This window comes from Capra hircus, chromosome 3 (genome assembly GCF_001704415.2).
Source record: "Capra hircus breed San Clemente chromosome 3, ASM170441v1, whole genome shotgun sequence".
NCBI classification, from domain to species: domain Eukaryota; kingdom Metazoa; phylum Chordata; class Mammalia; order Artiodactyla; family Bovidae; genus Capra; species Capra hircus.
The window spans coordinates 61,225,827-61,250,915 of NC_030810.1; the positions used below are offsets into that span (position 1 = coordinate 61,225,827).

General features: G+C 35.8%; 1 protein-coding gene across 2 annotated transcripts in view; it reads left to right on the top strand.

The window, feature by feature from the left end:
* Window positions 1–25,089, top strand: part of PRKACB (protein kinase cAMP-activated catalytic subunit beta) — a 146,164-nt gene that overhangs the window by 46,435 nt on the left and 74,640 nt on the right. Inside the window, exon 1 of one of the 2 annotated variants that reach the window (XM_005678170.3) lies at window positions 12,716–13,020. The exons of the other annotated variant lie outside the window; for it this stretch is intronic. Within the exon in view, the coding sequence (XP_005678227.1) occupies window positions 12,837–13,020 (184 nt within the window). The 5' untranslated portion in view covers window positions 12,716–12,836. Of the gene's footprint in view, window positions 1–12,715; window positions 13,021–25,089 lie in introns of those variants that run through there. 2 annotated transcript variants of the gene reach the window in all.

Consider the following 25,089-nt stretch of genomic DNA (forward strand, 5'->3'; position numbering starts at 1 on the left):
CTACTAGAGAAACCATACCCTTGACTAGACGGACCTTTGTTTGCAAAATAATGTCTCTGCTTTTTAATATGCTGTCTAGATTGGTCATAACTTTCCTTATAAGGAGCCAGCCTCTTTTAGTTTCATGGCTGCAGTCACCATCTGCAGTGATTTTGGAGCCCAAGAAAATGAAGTCAGCCACTGTTTCCCCATCTGTTTGCCATGAAGTGATGGGGCCAGATGCCATGATCTCAGTTTTCTGAATGTTGAGCTTTAAGCCAACTTTTTCACTCTCCTCTTTCACTTTCATCAAGAGGCTCTTTAGTTCTTCACTTTCTGCCAGAAGGGTGGTGTCATTTGCATATCTGAGGTTATTGATGTTTCTCCCGGCAATCTTGATTCCAGCTTGTGCTTCTTCCAGCCCAGCGTTTCTCATGATGTACTCTGCGTATAAATTAAATAAGCAGGCTGTATACTGTCATCAGACAGTATACAGCCTGAAGTACTCCTTTTCCTATTTGGAACCATTCTGTTGTTCCATGTCCACTTCTAACTGTTGCTTCCTGACCTGCATACAGGTTTCTCAAGAGGCAGGTCAGGTGGTCTGGTATACCCATCTCTCAGAAATTTTCCACAGTTTATTGTGATCCACACAGTCAAAGGCTTTGGCATAGTCAATAAACCAGAAGTAGATGTTTTTCTGGATGCTTCTTGCTTTTTTGATGATCCAGTGGATTTTGGCAATTTGATCTCTGGCTCCTCTGCCTTTTGTAAAACCAGCTTGATCATCTGGAAGTTCATTTTTATTGCTAGTAGTAAATGAAAAGTGATATAGCCATTTTGGCAATTTCTTGCAAAGCTAAACATAGTTGTTCTGCAGTCTAGCAGTCACACTCCTGGGAATTTATTACAGAGATTTAGATACTATGTTCACGCAACAACCTGCACATGAAAGATGGTGGCAGTGTTATTGATGATTGCTGAAAACTAGAAGCAACCGAAATATCCTTCAGTGGGTAAATGTATAAACAAGATGTGGTATATCCATATAATGGAAAATTATTCAATGATTATTAACAAATGAACTATAAAGAAACAAAAAGATATGCACAAATTTTAAATGCATATTGCTAAGTGATAGCAGAATTCTGACAGAATGGGGTCCACTGGAGAAGGGAATGGCAAACCACTTCAGTATTCTTGCCTTGAGAACCCCATGAACAGTACAAAAAGGCAAAATGATAGGATACTGAAAGAGGAACTCCCCAGGTCAATAGGTACCCTATACGCTACTAGAGATCAGTGGAGAAATAACTCCAGAAAGAATGAAGGGATGGAGCCAAAGCAAAAACAATACCCATTTGTGGATGTGACTGGTGATAGAAGCAAGGTCCGATGCTGTAAAGAGCAATATTGCATAGGAACCTGGAATGTCAGGTACATGAATCAAGGCAAACTGGAAGTGGTCAAACAAGAGATGGCAAGAGTGAACGTCGACATTCTAGGAATCAGAGAACTAAAATTAGGACTGGAATGGGTGAATTTAACTTAGATGACCATTATATCTACTACTGCGGGCAGGAATCCCTTAGAAGAAATGGAGATCACGGCATCCGGTCCCATCACTTCATGGCAGATAGATGGGGAAACAGTGGCTGACTTTATTTTTCTGGGCTCCAAAATCACTGCAGATGGTGATTGCAGCCATGTAATTAAAAGACACTTACTCCTTGGAAGGAAAGTTATGACCAACCTAGACAGCATATTAAAAAGCAGAGACATTACTTTGCCAACAAAGGTCCATCTAGTCAAGGCTATAGTTTTTCCAGTGGTCATGTAAGGATGTGAGAGTTGGACTATTAAAAAAGCTGAGAGCCAAAGAATTGATGCTTTTGAACTGTGGTGTTGGAGAAGACTCTTGAGAATCCCTTGGACTGCAAAGAGATCCAACTAGTCCATCCTAAGGGAGATCAGTCCTGGGTGTTCATTGGAAGCACTGATGTTGAAGCTGAAACTCCAATACTTTGGCCACCTGATGTGAAGAACTGACTCATTGGAAAAGACCCTGATGCTGGGAAAGATTGAAGGCAGGAGGAGAAAGGGACGACAGAGGATGAGATGGTTGGATGGCATCATCGACTAAATGGACATGGGTTTGGGTGGACTCCTGGAGTTGGTGATGGACAGGGAGGCCTGGTGTGCTGCATTTCATGGGGTTGCAAAGAGTTGGACATGACTGAGCAACTGAACTGAACTGAACTGAATTAGTTAACAACAATAGAAGACGTTTTTCAATTATACTTGGAACATTCACTATCAGAGACCATATCCTGGACCATAAGACAAACCTTAATCATTTAAAACAATTAAAAATGATACAAAATATGTTGTCTGACCGTAATGAGACTAACTAGATATCAATAACAAAGATACCAGGAAAATTCTCAGATACTAGTTTATTTAAACAACACTTCTAAATAATTCATGGTCCAAATAAAGTCTTAAGGGAAATTAGAAAATATTTTTGGAGTGAATGAAAATGAAAATACAGTGTGTCAGAATTTGTTGCTGCTGCTGCTTAGTTGCTTCAGTCTTGTCTGACTCTGTGCGACCCCATTTGTTAGATGTACCTAAATCCTTGTTCACAGGGAAATGATCTAAACTTACACAGTATGAAACTAGATAAAGAACAAAATTAAGCCAAAGAAAGTAGAGAGCAGGGGAAAAAATAAGAGTAGGAGTTAACAACACTGGAAAAAATCATAGAGAAAAATGAATGAAAACAAAAGGTGATTCTTTGGAAAAATTAAAACTTAGACTCCTTTAGCCAAACTAGCGAAAAGAAAGAAGGCAAATTACCAATGTCATGAATAAAAGGGGGAAATAACTACAGATGCAACAGACATTTAAAGGCTAATAAGGGGATATTGGAAACAACTTTATTCATATGAGTTTGACAACTTAGTGACATAGACCATTCATTGAAAGACAGAAGCTACCAATATTCACTAAAGATGAAATAGAAAACAGAATAGTATGCTATCCATTCAATATGACAGTAATCCAAGTCTGTGCCCCAGCAAGTAATGCTGAAGAAGCTGAACGATTCTATGAAGACCTACAAGACCTTCTAGAACTAACACCCCCCAAAAGATGTCCTTTTCATTATAGGGGACTGGAATGCAAAAGTCGAAGTCAAGAGATACCTGGAGTACAGGCACCTGGAGTAACAGGCAGGTTTGTCTAGGAGTACAAAAGGAAGCAGGGCAAAGGCTAACAGAGTTTTGCACGACAATGCACTGGTCATAGCAAACACCCTCTTCCAATAACATAAGAGAAGACTCTACACATGGACATCACCAGATGGCCAACACTGAAATCAGACTGATTATATTCTTTGCAGCCAAAGATGGAAAAGCTCCAGTCAGTCAGCAAAAGCAAGACCTAGAGCTGACTGTGGCTCAGATCATGAACTCCTTATTGCAAAATTCAGACATAAATTGAAGAAAGTAAAGAAAACCACTAGACCAAGCAGATGTGACCTAAATCTAATCCTTTATGATTATACAGTTGAAGTGACAAATAGATTCAAGGGACTAGATCTGATAGACAGAGAGCCTGAAGAACTATGGAAACAGAGGTCCGTGACATGGTACAGGAGGCAGTGATCAAGATCATCCCCAAGAAAAAGAAATGCAAAAAAGGCAAAATGGTTGTCTGAAAAGGCCTTACAAATAGCTGAGGAGAAGTGAAAGGCAAAGGAGGAAAGGAAAGATATATATCCATTTGAATGCAGAGTTCCAAAGAAGAACAAGGAGAGATAAGAAGGCCTTCCTCAGTGATCAGTGCAAAGAAATAGAGGAAAATAATAGAATGGGAAAGACTACAGATCCCTTCAAGAAAATTAGAGATACCAAGAGAGCATTTCATGCAAAGATGGGCACAATAAAGGGCAGACATGGTATGGACCTAACAAAAGCAGAAGATATTAAGAGGTGGCAAAAGAACTATACAAAAAAGATCTTCATGACCCAGATAATCACACAACTAGGTGTGATCATTCACGTAGAGCCAGACATCCTGGAATGTGAAGTCAAGTGGGCCTTAGGAAGCATCACTATGAACAAAGCTAGTGGAGGAATGGATGGATGGAATTCCAGTTAAGCTATGATGGTATGAAAGTGCTGCACCCAATATGCCAGCAAATTTGGAAAACTCAGCAGTGGCCACAGGACTGGAAAAGGTCAGTTTTCATTCCAATCCCAAAAAAGGCAATGCCAAAGAATGCTCAAACTACCATATAATTGCACTCATCTCACATGCTAGGAAAGTAATGCTCAAAATTCTCCAAGCCAGGTTTCAACAGTCCATGAACCATGAACTTCCAGATGTCAAACTGGATTTAGAAAAGACAGAGGAACCAGAGATCAAATTGTCAACATCTGTTGGATCATTGAAAAAGCAAGAGAATTCCAGGAAAAACATCTACTTTATTGATTATGCAAAGGCTTTTGACTGTGTAGGTCACAACAAACTGTGGAAAATTCTTAAAGAGATGTTAGTACTAGACCACCTGACCAGCGTCCTGAGAAATCTGTGTGCAGGTCAAGAAGCAACAGTTAGAACTGGACATGTAACAACATACTGGTTCCAAATTCACAAAGGAATACGTCAAGGCTGTATATTGTCACTCTGCTTACATTATGCGAAATGCCAGGCTGCATGAAGCACAAGCTGGAATCAAGATTGCCGGGAAATATCAATATCCTCGGATGTGCAGATGACATTACCCTTAATGGTTGAAAGTGAAGATGAACTGAAGAGCCTCTTGATAAAAGTGAAAGAGGAGATTGAAAAAGCTCGCTTAAAACTTAACAGTCAATAAACTAAGACCATGGCATTTAGTCCCATCTTTTCATGGCATATGGATGGGGGAAACAGTGTAAACTGGGTAAACTGTGACAGACTTTATTTTCTTGGGCTCCAAAATCAACTGCAGCCATGAAATTAAAAGAGGCTTGCTCCTTGGGAGAAAAGCTATGACCAACGTAGACAGCATATTAAGAAACAGAGACGTTACTTTGCCAACAGAAGTCCATCTAGTCAAAGCTATTGTTTTTCCCATAGTCATGTACAGATATGAGAGTTGGACTATAAAGAAAGCTGAACACCAAAGAACTGTTGCTTTTGAACTGTGGTGTTGGAGAAGACACTTGAGAGTCCTTTGGACTGCAAGGACATCAAACCAGTCCATCCTAAAGGAAATCAGTCTTGATTATTCATTGGAAGGACTGATGCTGAAGCTGAAACTCCAGTATTTTGGCCACCTGATGGGAAGAACTGACTCATTGGAAAAAACCCTGATGGGCTGGGAAAGATTGAAGGCGTGAGGAGAAGGGGACGACAGATCATGAGATGGTGGGATGGCTTCTCCAACTCAGTGGACATGAGTTTGAACAAGCTTCAGAACTTGGTGATGGACAGGGAAGACTGGCGTGCTGCAGTCTATGGGGTTGCAAAGAGTCAGACACAACTGAATGACTTTTTTAAAATCAAACTACTGGCCCAGATAGTTTTCCTGATAAATGCTCCCAAAAATTTTAGGAGGAGATGATTTCAGTTCCCTCCAGTCATCTCCAGAAAGTAAAAGAATACTTCTCTTATAATGAGTGATGTTGAGCAGCACTATTTACAGTAGGTAGAATATGGAAACATCGTAGATGTCCACTGACAGATGAATGGATAAAGAAACCATGGTACATATTCAGTTCAGTTCAGTCGCTCAGTCGTGTCCGACTCTTTGCGATCCCATGAATTGCAGCACGCCAGGCTTCCCTGTCCATCACCAATTCCCGGAGTTCACTCAAACTCACGTCCATCGAGTTGGTGATGCCATCCAGCCATCTCATCCTCTGTCATCCCCTTTTCCTCCTCCTGCCCCCAATCCCTCCCAGCATCAGAGTCTTTTCCAGTGAGTCAACTCTTTGCATGAGGTGGCCAAAGTACTGGAGTTTCAGCTTTAGCATCATTCCTTCCAAAGAACACCCAGGACTGATTTCCTTTAGAATGGACTGGCTGGATCTCCTTGCAGTCCAGGGGACTCTCAAGAGTCTTCTCCATTACCACACTTCAAAAGCATCAATTCTTTGGCACTCAGCTTTCTTCACAGTCCGACTCTCACATCCATACATGACTACTGGAAAAACTATAGCCTTGACTAGATGGACCTTTGTTGGCAAAGTAATGTCTCTGCTTTTTAATATGCTATCTAGGTTGGTCATAACTTTCCTTCTGAGGAGTAAGTGCCTTTTAATTTCATCGCTGCAATCACCATCTGCAATGATTTTGGAGCCCCCCAAAATAAAGTCTGACACTGTTTCCACTGTTTCCCCATCTATTTGCCATGAAGTGATGGGACCAGATGCCATGATCTTCGTTTTCTGAATGTTGAGCTTTAAGCCAACTTTTTCACTCTCCTCTTTCACTTTCATCAAGAGGCTTTTTAGTTCCTCTTCACTTTCTGCCATAAGGGTGGTGTCATCTGCATATCTGAGGTTATTGATATTTCTGCTGGCACTCTTGATTCCAGCTTGTGCTTCTTCCAGCCCAGCATTTCTCATGATGTACTCTGCATATAAGTTAAATAAGCAGAGTGACAATATACAGCCTTGATGTACTCCTTTTCCTATTTGGAACCAGTTTCCATGGAACTGTTGTTCCATGTCCAGTTCTAACTGTTGCTTCCTGACCTGCATACAGGTTTCTCAAGAGGCAGGTCAGGTGGTCTGGTATTCCCATCTCTTTCTGAATTTTCCACAGTTTATTGTGATCCACACAAAGGCTTTGGAATAGTCAATATAGCAGAAATAGATGTTTTTCTGGAACTCTCTTGCTTTTTCAGTGATCCAGCGGATGTTGGCAATTTAATCTCTGGTTCCTCTGCCTTTTCTAAAACCAGCTTGAACATCTGGAAGTTCACGGTTCACGTATTGCTGAAGCCTGGCTTGGAGAATTTTGAGCATTACTTTACTAGCATGTGAGATGAGTGCAATTGTGTGGTAGTTTGAGCATTCTTTGGCATTGCCTTTCTTTGGGATTGGAATGAAAACTGACCTTTTCCAGTCCTGTGGCCACTGCTGAGTTTTCCAAATTTGCTGCCTTATTGAGTACAGCACTTTCACATCATCATCTTTCAGGATTTGAAATAGCTCAACTGGAATTCCATCACCTCCACTAGCTTTGTTCATAGTGATGCTTTCTAAGGCCCACGTGACTTCACATTCCAGGATATCTGGCTCTAGGTGAGTGATCACACCAATGTGATTATCTTACTCAGCCATGAAAAGGAACATATTTGAGTCAGTTCTAATGAGATGGACGAACTTATAGCCTATTATACAGAGGTGAAGTAAGTCAGAAAGAGAAAGATAAATATAGTATACTACTGCATATATATGGAATCTAATAAGATGGAATTGATGAATTTATTTGTAGCACAGCAATGGAGAAACAGACATAGAGAACTGACTTATGGACATGGGGAAGAGGGGAGGAAGAAGAGGGTGAAATATATGGAGAGAGTAACATGGAAAGTTACAATACCATAAATAAAATAGATATCTAGTGGGACTTTGCTGTATGACTCAGGGAGCTCAAACAGGAACTCTGTAACAGTCTAGGGGGGTGTGATGGGGGAGGAGATGGGAAGGAAATTCAAAAGGGAGGGGACATATGTTAATATATGGCTGATTCATGTTGATATTTGGCAGAAAACAATTAAGTTCTCTAAATCAATTATCCTCCTAATAAAATAAGATCATAAAAATTAAAGAATCCTCCATTTTATGCAGCCTTCCTTAATCTGATGTCAAAATCATGCAATGACTGTACATAAAAATAAAAATGGATATACAAAACAATATATCTTGTAAACATATACCAATCTTTAATAAAATATTAGTAAATTGAATTCAGCAATTTAGAAAAAGAATAGTACATCAAGACCAAAAGGTGTTTATGTTGGGAATTCAAGTCTGGTTTAATATTTGAAAATTAGTAACTGTGATCTACCATATTAGCAGACTAAAGAAGACTAAAGCCATATGATCAAACCAAGAAATGTGAAAAAGCATTTGATAAAATTCATCCTTTTTATATAAAAGCATTCAGCTTCTAGGAATAAAAGTGAAGTTCTTTATCTCAGTATGGAGTATCTACAAAAAATTTCTACAGCTGACATCAAAATTAATGATGAGAGACTGAACCCTTTGTTCCTAAGATTGGGAATAAGGCAAGAATGTTCAGTCTTACCACTTGTTTAATGTGTTCCTGGAAGTCCTAGCCAGTGCAGTATCGCAAGAAAAGTAAATAACAAAGGAATTAAAAAGGAAAAATAAACCAAACTGTATCTGTTCAAAGGTAACAATTTTCTACAAAGAAAATCTCAAGCAATCTACAAAAAGGAAAGGTTCCTAAAGCTTAAGAAGTGAGTTTAGTCAGGTTCCAGTACACAAGGTTAGCATACAAAAATAAGTCATATTTCTATATACTAGCAATGAACAGTTTCAAACATCTCTCAAAGTACCACTTATAATAGCTCCAATTAAAGATCAGTAAGTACTTAGGTATAAGACTGACAAAATATGTACAGGATCTGTATGCTGAAAAGTATAAAACATTGATGAAGGAAATCAAAGGCCCTGAAAAATGAGATACGATATAATCATGGATTGAAAGACTCAAGCTACTGTTATCATTTCTCTCAATAATCAGTCTCAATTAAGTTCTAGCAACATTATTTTTGTAGACATGGACAAACTTTTAAAATTTATATAGAGAAGTTAAACTGTAATAGCCAAAACAATTTATAAAACAATGTTGAAAGATTCATACAACCAGTTTGAAGACTTAAAAGATACGTACGGTACTCAACACAGTATGCCACTGATGAAAGAACTGGCACAGAGATCAGTAGAACAATGTAGAAAATATACAATAGACCTACACAGTTAATGGTTAACTGATTTTTGACAAAGGTGCCAAGGCAATTTGATTGTAAATGGATATATAAATTGTGGTAAATCCATACAGTGGAGTACAAGTCAATAAAAAATTAGTAAGCTATTGAAAAACACTACGTGGATGAACCTCAGTTGCACACTGTGCTAAATGCAATCAGCCAGTCTTAAATAGTTGAATTCACTTATAAAAGGTAGGAACCCATTTTGGGAAAGGCAAAACTGTTACTCTAAAACCTTTATTTGTATAGCAGGGGTCATGGTCATATCATTTGCCCTCTGCCTGCAGTAGATGTATTATTTACATGTCAAATATGCTTCCATGTTTGTTTGTTTAAATTTAACCTTCAAACTCTAAAGTATATAGTTCTACTAGGTCCCAATATGATTATAAACATAAATGTGGACAGTGAAATTGCATGACTATAAGGTAACCATCTGAATGAACATTTTCTCGTGGCAGAATCTCAGACTCTGGAAACTATTTCCATCTCCTACTAGCCGTTAATCTTTACTTCCCTACCCTTGTTTGAAGTGGGAATCATTATTGTCAGTACAAATAGCCTTGATCTAGGAGGCGGAAGACATAGGTGACTTTTGACAAGTCACTTAATATTTATGTTTGTTTTCTAATCTTAAAATAAGGATAATAATACCTGTCCTGTTTGCTTCTTTTGAAATCAGTGGGAACCATTTTAGGTGTTGTAAAACGTTTTTGTAAATGTAAGGTATCATCATTGCTATTATTAAACATCAGAAATAAAGCAATATTTTGTGATATGGCAATCAAAGGAGGTTCAACTCTGAAAGTTATTATGAATTTTAGAATTAATGCAGAATGAATAATAAAGATTTTATAACTTCTAGGTTGATTACTCTCTAGTTTTATTATCATAGTGAAAGTGAAAGTGTTAGTCGCTTAGTCCTGTCAGACTCTTTGTGACCCCATGACCTGTCCATGGGATTCTCCAGGCGAGAATGCTGGAGTGGTTTGCCTTCTCTTCTCCAGGAGATCTTCCCGACGCAGGGATCAAACCCAGGTCTCCAGCAATGCAGGCAGATTTTTTACCATCTGAGCTACCAGGGAAGCCCTGGTATAATTTATCATCATACATTATTTAAACTATTAATACAATATAAGATATGTTGTTACAGCAAGTTTTGGGTAAATGGCTAGACATCTTAGCACAAATTCAGGTTATGAAGATGCTATCAGGGTAACAAGCAAAATACTTCTTAAGATTAATTTGAATTATGAAGAAATTCAGTTTTAGTTAAAGCTGTAGTTATTTCTTTCTAGCAGTAGATGACAGTAGAGATCTTTGTAGTAAAAATCAAATTGCCTAAGTACTTATATAACAGCTTCCAGGTCACATTACCATATATAGAAATACTGCTGTAGGGACTAAAGATTTTACTTTCTATAAGGACTTTGCAACAGATAAAAAAGAGTTTTATTGAAGAAAAAGGATAAATTTTAAATGTTGAAGATTACTCCCTTCTCTGCTTCTTCCACCTCCTCCCCCTCCTTCCTATGGTAATTTTGTTATAAAGTATATACATTGCTTTAAATAAATTAATCTGAGTGTTATAATTAGAAATCTGGAATATTTGTACAAAACTCCAGCAGTGTTGGATATGTCTAGCTAGACATGTGTTAAAAACAAATATTTTGGGCTGAAATATTAGAATTAGCTTGTACTTTTGGCAAGGGAATACTGTGAGTGTAATATTTTGGGGAGGTTCATATATCAGAGATGAGTGATTGCAAGGAGTGGCTAGAAGAAGGGAAAAGAAGTTATTTTAGAAATCCACATTTGCACTAATAAAAATGAAACCCAAAGAATGAATAAAGTTTTGTAACAGATTAAATAGAGAAGTTAAATGACATTACTTCCTTTTCTGTTGTCTCTATATATGAACAGCTAGGTGGTTGTTGGATAATTTACAAATATGATCCTATCATAAGTAAAATATTTTCAAGTGTTTGATTCTACTTAGACCTTTAACTTATTACAAATGAATGAATACTTTTATATGTATATTTATTATGGAACATGTGCATTGCACAATTTGAGACATAAATTTATAAACAAATTTTAACATAAAATTCCAAGATTATTAGAAACAGTGGAGAGAGCAGTTTATTTTTCCAGGAAATGTTTGGGAAACATTCCATGAAGAGGTGACATTTTTGCTGAGCCTTGAGAATGAATAGAATTTATCCCAAAGAAAGCAAGTGAAAGATTCAGGAATTTTATCCACTTTACACCCATAAAGAGACAACTCATACTCTATAGATGTTTATTAAAGACTGTAGACACCTGTTGATGGTGTGTTTTGTATAGTCGGTTGTTAATAAAGAAATTATCTATTATATACACACATTTCTCAGAAAGCTACAATTTAAGAAATTTGGTCTTGTAGATACTGTTGCCTGTTTGTTTAGATTGATACTAATTTTATTGCACAAAATAAAATGTACACAAATGAGCTCTTATTTGGCAAAATGCATTAGTCAGTGTTTTCTTTGTATGGGTGGGTGGGTGGGTGTGTGTGTGGTATCCTAATTTGATTACATTATTATTCCTTATTATTCTGCTTGTCATTGTTTCTATTTATTTTGTTTGTTAAGCAGTAGGCAGGAAATCATAAGATTTTTTGATAGATTACTTTTTTATAATTTATTTTTTAATTGAAGGATAATTGCTTTACAGAATTTTGTTGTTTTCTGTCAAACCTCGACATCAATCAGCCATAAGTATACACATATTCCCTCCCTCTTGAATCTCCCTCCCATCTTCCATTAGATTTTTTTAAAAAGATCTTTCTTTCCTTTCCCTCCTTCCTCCCCCCTTATCATCCTTTAATAAAAGTGTCACAGGCAAGTACCCACAATCAGTTTTAAATGTCACAGGTCACATTTTTGTGTAAATGGACAGTTTACTTTTAACTGAAGGAGCTGTTTCAAAGTGAGATCCCTAAATGAAGAGATCAGGTAAGCAGCAATCCTCAGTGTCAAGTCTAGAAATTAACATATCTCAGTCAACTAGAAGGATTTTTTTCCTCTCAATTGAAATTTCTTGCTGTCACTGATTTTATATACTTTAAATCTTAATATTTTTTCAAATTATAGAATGTTTTAAAATGTACTGCTGATGTCCACTTGTCAGCAAATTATGTTTGGTAAGCAATACTACCATACTAAGTTTTTGTAGTTTCTGTACATATTAAATTTAAGTCAGTGAGTTTCCAATGTTGAGTTTTTAAAAATTACAGTTCACATTTTTTTCATTAAAAGTTATGTTTGTTTTTTAATGTTTTGTAATATCTGTTCCATACCAGTTTTCAATGAAAAGTTAACTGTTTATAAGGATCTATAAAGTCTATACTAGTCTGTATTAGCTGATTTGCTGGGGGAAAAACACACAGCCTTTTAAACTTATTATATTTGGAGAGTAGTTTGACCTTCAGTATTTGTATAGGGTTGTAATGCATGTTTAAATAGTTTTTCTTTTAAAAATTTTTTTCAGCTTATTATATTTAAAGCTTTATATTTAATGTTCTCATTAACCTGTGTATTAGTATTAAAACACTCAAACATAGACCCTTTTAGGATGATATTGCAAGTCTTTAAAATCTTCCTCTCTAGTTGGACAGTTTTAAGACTCAGTAATGTGCTGTTTTATATTAACAGGAAACAGAACAGCAGTAGTGGTTTGAATACCCTGCAAACAGGAAGTTTGACACATGCATAGCTCTTAGCTTCTGTGTAAGTAGTTGTTGAGCTCCTTCTGGAAATATTTTCAGTTACGATAAGTTAAATGTAAATACACATGAATGGCAGCTTATAGAGAAGTACCCTGTAACCAATATACAGGTACTACTGCTCTTCAGAAATTGGAAGGTTTTGCTAGCCGATTATTTCATAGACACTCCAAAGGTACTGCACATGATCAGAAAACAACTCTGGAAAATGACAGCCTTCATTTCTCTGAACATACTGCCTTATGGGACAGATCAAGTAAGTTTTGTTTTTGTTTCTTGATGATACATTGTAACTAGAAGCTAAAATACTAATTGGGGTTTTAGAATCACTCAGAGAACTGTGGGGGTGTTTTTTAGTTGTTGTCTTTTTTGTAATTTGCACAAATATATTTTGCAAGGTAAAGTTGAAAAAAATCCACAAAAACTTGATTATAAATTGAGCTGAATTACATAGCTCATGGTTTTAAATACAATCAGTTAAATTGAGTATCAGTGGGAAAATTTTCTGCAAGATTCTCAATTTCTGGTATGTATTACAGTTTTGTTTGTATTTTTTTGTTTTTATGTAAAAGTGAAGTGCCTACATTTAAGAGAGATAATCAGTTTATTTTATTAAATGTCATACATTTATAAGCCTTAAAATTCAAAAGGGGGTAAAAGAACTCTTGAATTTATAATTAAATTTGTATTATGTTTGCCATATTTTATTTTTAAATGCATGTGTAAAAGTTACTTTAGTTTAACAAGCAGGATTTATATTATGGAAGCATACTATGATTATTCTATGTATTCTAAGTGAAATCTTACATTTATAATATTAAAAATATCAGAAGATTTCTTATAGTGGAGGTTATTTGTTTATGCATGCATCACATTCTTTCCAGACATGGTAAAATGTTTGGACTTACTGCTTGGCTGGAATGGTGATACGTAATGATTTTTTTGTGACATGCAATTTTTAAAGGATACATTTCAATTATAAACAATACCAGTGCCTGCCATTCCACATCTCACCTTGAACCTTCCTCCAAGTATTTTTGTCACTCTGATTAAAGGAACAATAGAATTACTCTTGGTACTTTTTAGTGTGTTTGATCACCAAATAGCACTAGGTTTTGCTTCTTTCTGTTTATATACTCCATAGCAGTTAAGGAGAAAAACTCAGCTAAAAAGGCAACAACAGAACAAGAATGGCTTGCAGAATCGATACCTTTGTTTATATAGTAGCTTCATAGTTCCACGGAAGCTTATTTGAATTTCTTTTAATCACATCAGAATTTTTTTTACCTTTAAGTTATATTAGGGAGAAAGTAAAAAACATGTATTTGTACTTTTTTTTTCCTTCTAGAGATTTTGATTATTTATAATTAATCCTTACTATGTAACAAGTTGATAGATGAGAAATCGCAAATATCAAGGTAATGAACTGTTGAATATTGACATAGGAGTACATTATTAAAATTTACCAAGCAACAAAAGTTTGCTGTTCATTCTCCTTGCCCTATTCTGTTAAATTGCAGTCTTCTAAGGCCTTTTGGGAATCATTTTTATGTATTTCAGGGATCTTTTAATTAAACATTCAATAAGGAATGAGGATAGCACTGGATTAGTACACTAGCCCCTATTTCTACAAATAGAGGGTATCACATAGTAAATGTATCACAAATAATGAATGTCATGGGCTTTTAATAATGAAAAGTTGTGTTTGAGCTGTACCCTCAACATTTAAAAAAATGTGTGGGGCTTATAACATTTTCTGAGATGCATTTTAAAATCTAGCAACTAAAGGTAATATCAGGAACTATGATTTCTTTTGGAGAAACAAATAAAATGCTGTTAACATATTTCTTTATTGTGATGTCACAAAATAAGTTAATAGGATCATAGTGCACAGTGAAATTAAGTACAAACTTTGTAGCCATTCAAATAATAGATGTGATATAAGACATAGTTAAAGAGTGACTGAATGTTCATTAATCAAGCATTCTTTCACTTTCTATTTCATATCCCAGAATATCACAGACAAAATAATTGTATATATGTAGTGATGAGTATGGAGTTCTGGTTTCCTATTATGAAATGTTTTGATGTAGAAGAGAAAGTAAAGATACAACAGAAACAGAGGAATCCTTTTGTTTCAAAATTCCAAGGTTTATTTTTTGTGGTGGAAACACAAATTTTTATTCATTTATAGTGTGAGTTATGGAAGGCACTTTGACAGTATGAAGTTTTCATGCAAACTACATTCTTCATGCTACTTAGGACAATTTACTTGCATGATTTGTTTGATAAGAAAAAAGAATGTAATATCTCCTGCTGATAAGCTCTCTGAGTATGCTTGTTTCAAAAGTTCTATTTAGGAAATAAAATAAGCACAGAAACTACATTTAATTTTATTAAAAATTAGGTTTCTGAACTATTGAGTAAAGATTATAATGATCAATTTAGGCATATATGAAATGTAACAAGTTTAATACAAGTTTCTTTATTCTTCAGTGACATTAAATATAAGAAGAAACAAAAAATAAAGGCTGTATAGTGGTTTCCAGGTGTCTTAAATGTGTTTTATCTTTTACTACTAAAGTAACAGGAATTCCTGTTTGATAACATAAATATTTAACAGCTGATTCCATGAACATATAAGTACATGAAGTTCAAAACAAAAACATGAAGGAATTCTTTTTATTATGACTCAGAATGAAAGGGAATATTGACATTCCACTGAGTTTTCTTTCTAGCAAATTTGTTATGGTTAGCTTCTAAATCTTTCTTTGATCATAAATACTACGTTGAGTTATACAATGCTGAACTTGATGGAAGTTTTGCACGTTTTAAATGTTGGGCTTTATATATTTTATGTCTAATTGCAACAGTTTAAGCGCTGAATAGATGAATACCATCAAATACTTTACCTATTCTTTCCTGTGAATATATATATTCCTGTATATATACAATATACATATCCATACTAGTGAAGTTTAGATAAAAATACTGTATTGAACAAATGAGCAATTTTGTATATGGATGTTTTTCATATAGAATCGGAGCTCAGTTCAGTTCAGTTGCTCAGTCATGTCCAACTCTTTGCGACCCCATGAACCATAGCACGCCAGGCCTCCCTGTCCACCAACTCCCAGAGTTTACCCAAATTCATGTCCATAGAGTTGGTGATAACCATCCAACCATCTCATCCTCTGTCATCCCCATCTCCTCCTGCCCTCAATCTTTCCCAGCATCAGGGTCTTTTCAAATGAGTCAGCTGTTTGCATCAGGTAGCCAAAGTATTGGAGTTTCAGCTTCAACATCAGTCCTTCCAGTGAACATTCAGGACTGATCTCCTTTAGGATGGACTGGTTGGATTTCCTTGCAGTCCAAGGGACTCTCAAGAGTCTTGTCCAACACCACACTTCAAAAGCATCAATTCTTCAGTGCTCAGCCTTCTTCACAGTCCAACTCTCACATCTATACATGACTACTGGAAAAGCCATAGCCTTGACTAGACAGACCTTTGTTGGCAAAGTAATGTCTCTGCTTCATAATATGCTGTCTAGGTTGTCTAACTCTCCTTCCAAGGAGTGTCTTTTCATTTCATGGCTGCAGTCACCTTTTCCTCCTCTGAGTCTCAAAATTCATTCTTCCATATACTTTAAGCCTCCATCTTCTTCTTAATGCTAATTTCTTCCTTAGTGCTAAACTCCCACAGAAATTACTTATACATTTTTAAGCTGCTATTTCATTGTTCCTTGACTACTACATTGTCTCTATGTTTGCTCTTTCTTGTCTTGTTTTTGAGGGTAATAATTCAATATTATTTTTCCCATAGCCTAGTTTTCAGGCTATAATGTTGTAAATCCTCAAAAAATTAATTACTACCTAGAAGCAGTGGAATATTGCAGATGAAAAAAGTAGATAAAGAGATAATGTGGGAGGTCTTTTAGCCTAGAAGTTACAAAGATACAGATATAGTACACTAAAGCAGCTGTCTCCAACCTTTTAGCACCAGGGAAGACAGTTTTTCCACAGACTGGGGGAAGGATGATTGAAGTCCATTACACTGACTGTGTACTTTATTTCTATTATTATTACATCAGCTCTACCTCAAATCATCATGCATTAGATCCTGGAGGTTGGAGACCTCTGCACTAAAGCATGGGAGTAAACTGCCTTAAAGACTGTATAAACTTTGGAAAGTTAAAACTGCCTGAACTGGTCTATTATAACTGCTTTAGCTTTTTGCAGATTCTATTCCATTATCAAGATAATGGGGATAATTCCCTGTGCTGTACATTAAATCCTTGTTGCTTCTGTACTTTATATGTAGTAATTTGCATATGTTAATCTCATACCATTAATTTGTGCCCCACCCTTTCCCTCTCTACTTTGGTAACCACAAGTTTATTTTCAATGTCTGTGAGTTGGTTTTCTATGTCTGTGAGTCTGTTTCTGTCTGTGAGTCATATTTGTCTTTCTCTAACTTATTTCACTAAGCATAATATTATCTAGGGCCATCCACGTTACTGAAAATGGCAGTATTTCATTATTTTTAGTAGCTGAATATTAATGTATGTGTATATATATATTTATATACATATGTACACCTACATATATATACGCACACATACACACACATATATACACACATCTATATACCATACCTTCCAGTTGTCTATTGATGGACATTTGGGTTGCTTCCATGTCTTGACTATTGTAAATAGTGCTGCTATGAAGGTTAGGGTGCATGTATCTTTTTGAATTATTGTTTTCTTTTTTTTTTCTTTTGGATACATGTATCCTAGAGTGGAATTGCTGGATCATATGGTAATTACTGTTCCCCCTAGTGGCTGCACCAATTTACATGCCCATCAACAGTTTATGAGACTTTCCTTTTCTCCATATCTTTTCCAACATTTGTTATTTGTACATTTTGGTTGATAGCCATTCTGTGAGGCGTGAGGTGATAGCTTTGTGTGGTTTTGATTTTTGCATTTCTCTTAATAATTAGCTATGCAGAACTGACACTTTTGGCCACTATGTGAACATGATAATGAGTAGTCAGACAATGAAATCCATTATAACAACAATGTAAGGTGTTTCTTCTACTTGGAATTTCCTACTACTGCCAGTGGTGGGGATATATCCTACTTTAAGCCACTGCTCACATACTATCTCTGTAACAAAATCACTGAAGCATTCTGTTCCTCTGACTTTTATCCTTTTTAGAATTCATGATCTCTTCCTGTGTTCTATAACATCTATACTCACTTCTGTTATGCTTTATTATATAGTATTAAAATTGTATTACAGTAGTCCTCAAGTTACCTCTCTCCCCTATTTGATTTTTGTATTGCCAGCATATTTCTCAGTTAATGTTGAATTGTTTATTAGACCAACATTTAATATCACTATAGTCTTACAGTAACAAGCTTTCTCTAAAAATTTGTTCTATTGTGAACTTTGTAATCTACATGGTTAGAGAAAGAAGACTGAGTATATAATATTATATAGTGTCTTTCTCAAGTTTCATCCCAGTTTAGTAGCATTAGCATCACCCAGGAGCCTGTTAAAAATCAGGCCCAGATCTAGATCTAGTGAGTCAGAATCTGAACTTTAACAAGATTATCCAGCTGATTGATATGCACATTAAAGTTTGAGAAACACTTTTTCCCTAATAACATTTTAATCTGATTACAAATATTATGCCTTCATTGGAGAAAATTAGCAAACTGTAGAAAAGAACAAGGTAAAAAAATCACATGCAGTCCCACCAAAAGATAATCTTGTTCTATGTATATCTGTTTTATGCATAGGTGCACAAATTTCCACTGTAAATTAGAATCTCTCGATACAATATGTCATAACATTTTGCCTTATCATAGAGATTGTTCTACAGCACAAATGGCTTTTTTGTATTCAGTCTTAAGGATATACCACAATTTAAACCATCACTAGCCATCTAGACTTTTTAATTTTTTGCTGTTTTATAAAAAACTGTTGAGATAAACATCTTTGTAGCTAAATCTTTGTGCATATCATTATATTTATATTTTATAGAACAAATGTAGAGAACTGTTATAATCATTTTAAGACTTTTGTATTAAATTCTGTCCCAGATACACATGTACTGTATTCTTTCAGAATTAAATTTGTTTCAAATTGGTTGCATCCCAATACAAAATAAAAAGTTTGAAGTTTATTAAAAAAAAGTACTAAATGCAAAGAGAGATTATTAAAAGCAGCAAAGGAAAAGCAACAGAAAACCCATACAATTAACAGTGGACCTTTCAGCAGAAACTCTGCAGGCCAGAAGGGAATGGCAAGATATATTTAAAGTACTGAAAGAGAAAAATCTACCACCAAGATTACTATACCTGGCAAAGATCTCATTCAAAATTGATGGAGAAATCAAAAGCTTTACAGACAAGCAAAAGTTAAGAAAACTCAGTACCACCAAACCAGCCTTGCAGCCTATACTAAAGGGACTTACATGGCCAGTAAACACAAGAGAAAGGAAAGAACTGCAAAAGCAAACCCAAAACAATTGAGAAAATGCCAATAGTAACATATATATCAATAATTATCTTAAATGTAAACAGATTAAATGCACCAACCAAAGATACAGACTGACTGAATGGATACAAAAATAAGACCCATATATATATATACACACACACACACACACACACACACACATATACCTATATACTGCCCACTGGAGACGCACTTCAGAACCAGAGACACATACAGACGGAAAGTAAAAGGTTAGAAAAGATATTATATGCAAATGGAAAGCAAAAGAAAGCTGGAGTGACAATCCTTATTTCAGACAAATAGACTTTAAAATAAAGAATATTATAAGAGACAAAGAAGGACAGTACATAATGATCAGCCCAAGAAGAAGACATAACAACTGTAAATATTTATGCACCTAATATAGCACCTCAATACATAAGGGAAACAGTAACAGGCATAAGAGGGGAAATTGACAGTAACACAATAGTAGTGGACTTTAACACCCCACTTACACCATTGGACAGATCATCAAAACAAAGAATCAATAAGGAAACAGAAACCTTAAATGAAACATTAGACCATATGGACCTAATGGATATCTTCAAGACTTTCCATCCAAATGCAGAAGAATACCCTTTCTTCTGAAGTGCACATGGAATATTCTCCGGGAGAGACTGCATCTTGGGCCACAAATCAAGCCTCAATAAATTTAAGAAAATTGAAATTGTATCATATATCTTCTCTGACCACAATGCTGTGAGACTAGATATCAACTGCATGAAAAAAAAAAAAAGAAAACTGCAAAAAATACAAACTCATGGAGATTAAACAGTACATTACTAAAGGTTACTGAAGAAATAAGAAAGGAAATCAAAAGATTCCTAGAAACAAATGACAATGAAAACACGATGACCCAAAACTTATGGGATTCAGCAAAAACAGTTCTAAGAGGGAAGTTTATAGCAATACAGTAATTCATTAAGAAACAAGAAAAGCATTGAATAGACAACCTAACTCTACATCTAAAGCAGCTGGAAAAAGAAGAACAAAAAAATCCCAAAGTCAGCAGAAGGAAAGAAATCACAAAGATTAGAGCAGAAATAAATGAAAAAAAATGAATACCTAAAATTAACAGATAGCAAGGATTAATAAAACTAAAAGCTGTTTCTTGAAAAGATAAACAAAATTGACAAACCACTAGTCAGACTTATCAAGAAAAAAAAGGAGAAAGATCAACAAAATTAGAAATAAAAAAGGAGAGGTTACAAAAGAAAACACAGAAATACAACGGACCATAAGAAAATATGAGACAACCTAGAGGACAATCTAGAGGAAACGGACAGATTCTTAAAATAGGTCAGCCTCCCAAGACTGAACTGGGAAGGAAATAGAAATTATGAACAACCCAGTTACAAACACTGAAATCGAAACAGTGATCAAAAATCTCCCAAAAACAAAAGCCCAGGGCCAGATGGCTCCCCAGGGGAATTCTATCAAACATTGAGAGAAGAGTTAATGCCTATTTTTCTGAAACTATTCCAAAAAATTGCAGAGGAAGGAACATCTCCAGACTCATTCTATGAGGCCACTATCACCCTGATACCAAACCAGACAAAGACAACACAAAAAAAGAAAACTACAGGCCAATATCACTGATGAACATAGATGCAAAAATCCTCAACAAAATTCTAGCAAGCAGAATTCAGCAACACATTAAAAAGCTCATACACCATGATCAAGTCAGGTTTATTCCAGGGATGCAAGGATTCTTCAATATATGCAAATCAATCAATGTGATATACCATATTAGCAAATTCAAAGATAAAAAGCATATGATCATCTCAATAGATGCAGGAAAGGCCTTCAACAAAATTCAGCATCCATTTATGATAATAACGCTTCAAAAAATGGGCATAGAAGGAACCTACTTCAACATAGTAAGGCCATATATGAAAAGCTCACAGCACATTGTTCTCAATGGTGAAAAACAAAGCATTCCCTCTGAGATCAGGAACAAGACAAGGGTGTCCAGTCTCACCACTATTATTCAACATAGTTTTGGAAGTCCTAGCTATGGCAATTAGAGAAGAAAAGGAAATAGAAGGAGTCCATATCAGAAAAGAAGAAGTAAAACTCTCACTGTTTGCAGATGACATGATACTGTAAATAGAAACCCAACAGAAACTATCAGAAAATTGCTAGAGCTAATCAGTGAATTCAGCAAAGTTGCAGGATACAAGCTCAATACACAGAAATCACTTGCATTCCTATATACTAACAATGAAAAATCAGAAAGAGAAATTAAGGAATCAATCCCATTCACCATTGCAACAAAAAGAATAAAATACCTAGGAATAAATCTACCTAAGGAGACAAAAGACCTGTATACAGAAAAATTATAAGACACTGATGAAAGAACTCAAAGATGACATAAACATATGGAGAGATATTCCATGTTCCTGTGTAGGAAGAGTCAACATTGTGAAGATGACTACACTACCAAATGCAGTCTACAGACTCAATGTGATCCCTATCAAATTACCAATGGCATTTTTCACAGAACTAGAACAAAAAATTTCACAGTTCACATGGAAACACAAAAGACCCCGCATAGCCAAAGCAGTCTTGAGAAAGAAGAATGGATCTGGAGGAATCAACTTTCCTGACTTCAGACTATACTACAAAGCTATAGTCATTAAGACGGTATGGTACTGGCACAAAAACAGAAATATAGACCAATGGAACAAGATAGAGAACCCAGAGATAAACCCATGCACTTATGGATATCTTATTTTTGACAAAGGAGACAAGAATATGCAATGAGGCAAAGACAGCATCTTCAATAAGTGGTGCTGGGAAAACTGGACAGCTATGTACAGAAGAATGAAATTAGAATACTACCTAACATCACACACAAAGATAAACTCAAAATGGATTAAAGACCTACATGTTCGACCAGAAACTATAAAACTCTTAGAGGAAAACATAGGTAGAACACTCGATGACATAAAGCAAGATCTTCTATGACCCACCTCCTAGAGTAATGGAAATGAAAACAAAAATAAACAAGTGGGACCTAATTAAACTTAAAAGCTTTTGCAAAGCAAAGGAAACTACAAACAAGGTGAAAAGACAGCCCTCATTATGGGAGAAAGTAATAGCAAAGGAAACAACTGACAAAGAATTAATTTCCAAAATATACAAGCAGCTCATACAACTCAATACCAGAAAAGCAAACAACCCAATCAAACAGTGGGAAAGGGACCTGAAGAGACATTTCTCCAAAGACGACCTGTAGATGGCCAACAAGCACATGAAAAGATGCTCAGCATCACTCATCATTACAGAAATGCAAATCAAAACTACAATGAGATACCATCTCTCACCAGTCAGAATGGCCATCATCAAAAAATCTACAAACAATAAATGCTGGAGAGGATGCAAAGAAAAGGGAACATTCTTGCATTTCTGGTGGGAATGTAAACTGAAACAGCCACTATGGAAGATGGTATAGAGATTCCGTTAAAAGCTAGGAGTAAAACCGCCATATGACCCAGCAATCCCACTTCTAGGCTTATAACCTGAGGAAACCAAAATTGAAAAAGACACAGGTACCCCCGTGTTCACTGCAGCACTATTTACAACAGCTAGAACAGGGAAGCAACCTAGATGTCTATTGACAGATGAATGGATAAAAAAGCTGTGGTACATATACACAATGAAGTGCTGCTGCTGCTGCTGCCAAGTCGCTTCAGTCACGTCCGACTCTGTGCGACCCCATAGATGGTAGCCCACCAGGCTTCCCCATCCCTGGGATTCTCCAGGCAAGAACACTGGAGTGGGTTGCCGTTTCCTTCTCCAATGCATGAAAGTGAAAAATGAAAGTGAAGTCGCTCAGATGTGTCCAACTCCCAGCAACCCCATGGACTGCAGCCTACTAGGCTCCTCTGTCCATGGGATTTTCCAGGCAAGAGTACTGGAATGGGGTGCCATTGCCTTCTCCGCAGTGGAGTACTACTCAGCCGTAAAAGGGAACACATCTGAGTCAGTTCTAACGAGGTGGATGAACCTAGAGCCTGTTACACAGAGTGAAGTATACTGACATATATATGGACTCTAGAAAGATGGTACTAATGAACTTATTTTCAGGGCAACAGTGGAGAAACATAGAGAACAGACCATGGACATAAGGGTAGGGGAGGAGGGAGAACAGGAGATATGTGGAGAGAGTAACATGGAAATTTACAATACTATATGTAAAATAGATAGCCCGTGGGAATTTGCTGTATGACTTAGGGAACTCAAACAGGGACTCTGTGACAGGCTGAAGGTTGGGATGAAGAGGGAGATGGGAGAGAGGTTCAGGAGGGAGGGGACATGAGTGTACCTATGGCTCATTCTTGTTGATGTATGACAGAAAACCACAAAATTCTGTAAAACAGTCATCTTTCAATTAAAAATTTTAATGCTAAATGACAAAAAAATTTTTTTCAGTATTCAGAGACATGTTTAAATTCTGTAGTATAATTTTCTGGTACATGGTGTGCTTTATTTTCTTTTTTATGTTAGTGTTTATCAAAAATTTTCCTCCTTTTCAAAATTGGTCAATCATTAGTAGCAAATGGTCTGAGAGACATGTTTTAGTTGTTGAATAGAGCATTATCTTTGGTAATCAACATATGATAATCTGCTTGGGTTGGAGATTCATTCGTATTATACAGTTTATTTTCTAGTTCTGATTGTGCAAAATAGCAGTGATTTATACCACTCCACTCCCACATTTCCAGGGTAGAATACTGTCATATACATTATCACATGCAACATTTATTTACTGTCAGGCATCATTCTAAGCACATTGCATATATTAGTTTATATAATGCTTTTAAAAAACCCAATAAAATAGATTCTATTATTAACATCTTACAGATGAAGAGACTGAAACACATTGAGGTAAAGTAGTTTTCTCAAGGTAACATAACTAACAAGGTAAAAATCTGAACCCAGACAGTCTGAATCCAGGGCCCATATTCTTGATAACTGTTCTGTAAAATCTTTCTGTAAGTTTATAAGAAAAACGGTGTTTGGGTCCTATAGCAAAGATTTCTGTCTGAGTTTTTCTTTTAGTTGCAGAGACATAATGCATATTATGAAGACCAGAATACTAACAGGCTGGTCAGAGAACTTTGAAAATAAAATGTCATCCAGAAAGAGCTAATTATTTGAAACTAGAAGAATAATGCATTTTCTCAGGGAGTGGGTATTACTTGCAAGTCCTAAAAAATGGCTGCTTTTAGCACTGGGGTCTGGTTATGGTTGTATAATAAGTGTAGCCTACTTAGGATACAAATTAGGTCTCATCTTTGAAATATGCTAATTAATCACTGTACTCATCCCCTCACATTAGCAAAACTTCTAAATGGCTCTTTTTAGGATCTTCCTCCAGCCCCCTTCAAATATGGCTAAACTTCTGAGAGTTTACTCATTCCAGAGAGACTAATCTTTCCAAAGGTTGGATGAAGAAAGAGATGGGTATTTTGATTACTATATAAGCTAGTAATCTCATTTTTGGCTGCTATTGATTTTACCACTGCTGCATATTTTCATGGTTTAAACTGGTCCCAAGAATTTGACATATGCTTGCTCTTGATGCGATGCCCTGATACTTATAGAGAGAATTCTCAATGGGATGATGTCTCTTTATGGAGATACTGATTCTTTTTTTAATATTTTAAGTTTTATTGTTATTTTACTATAATCATTAAGAAATCCTTATACTCATTCCTTTTAAATTTTTTCAATTTTATTGGAGTATAGT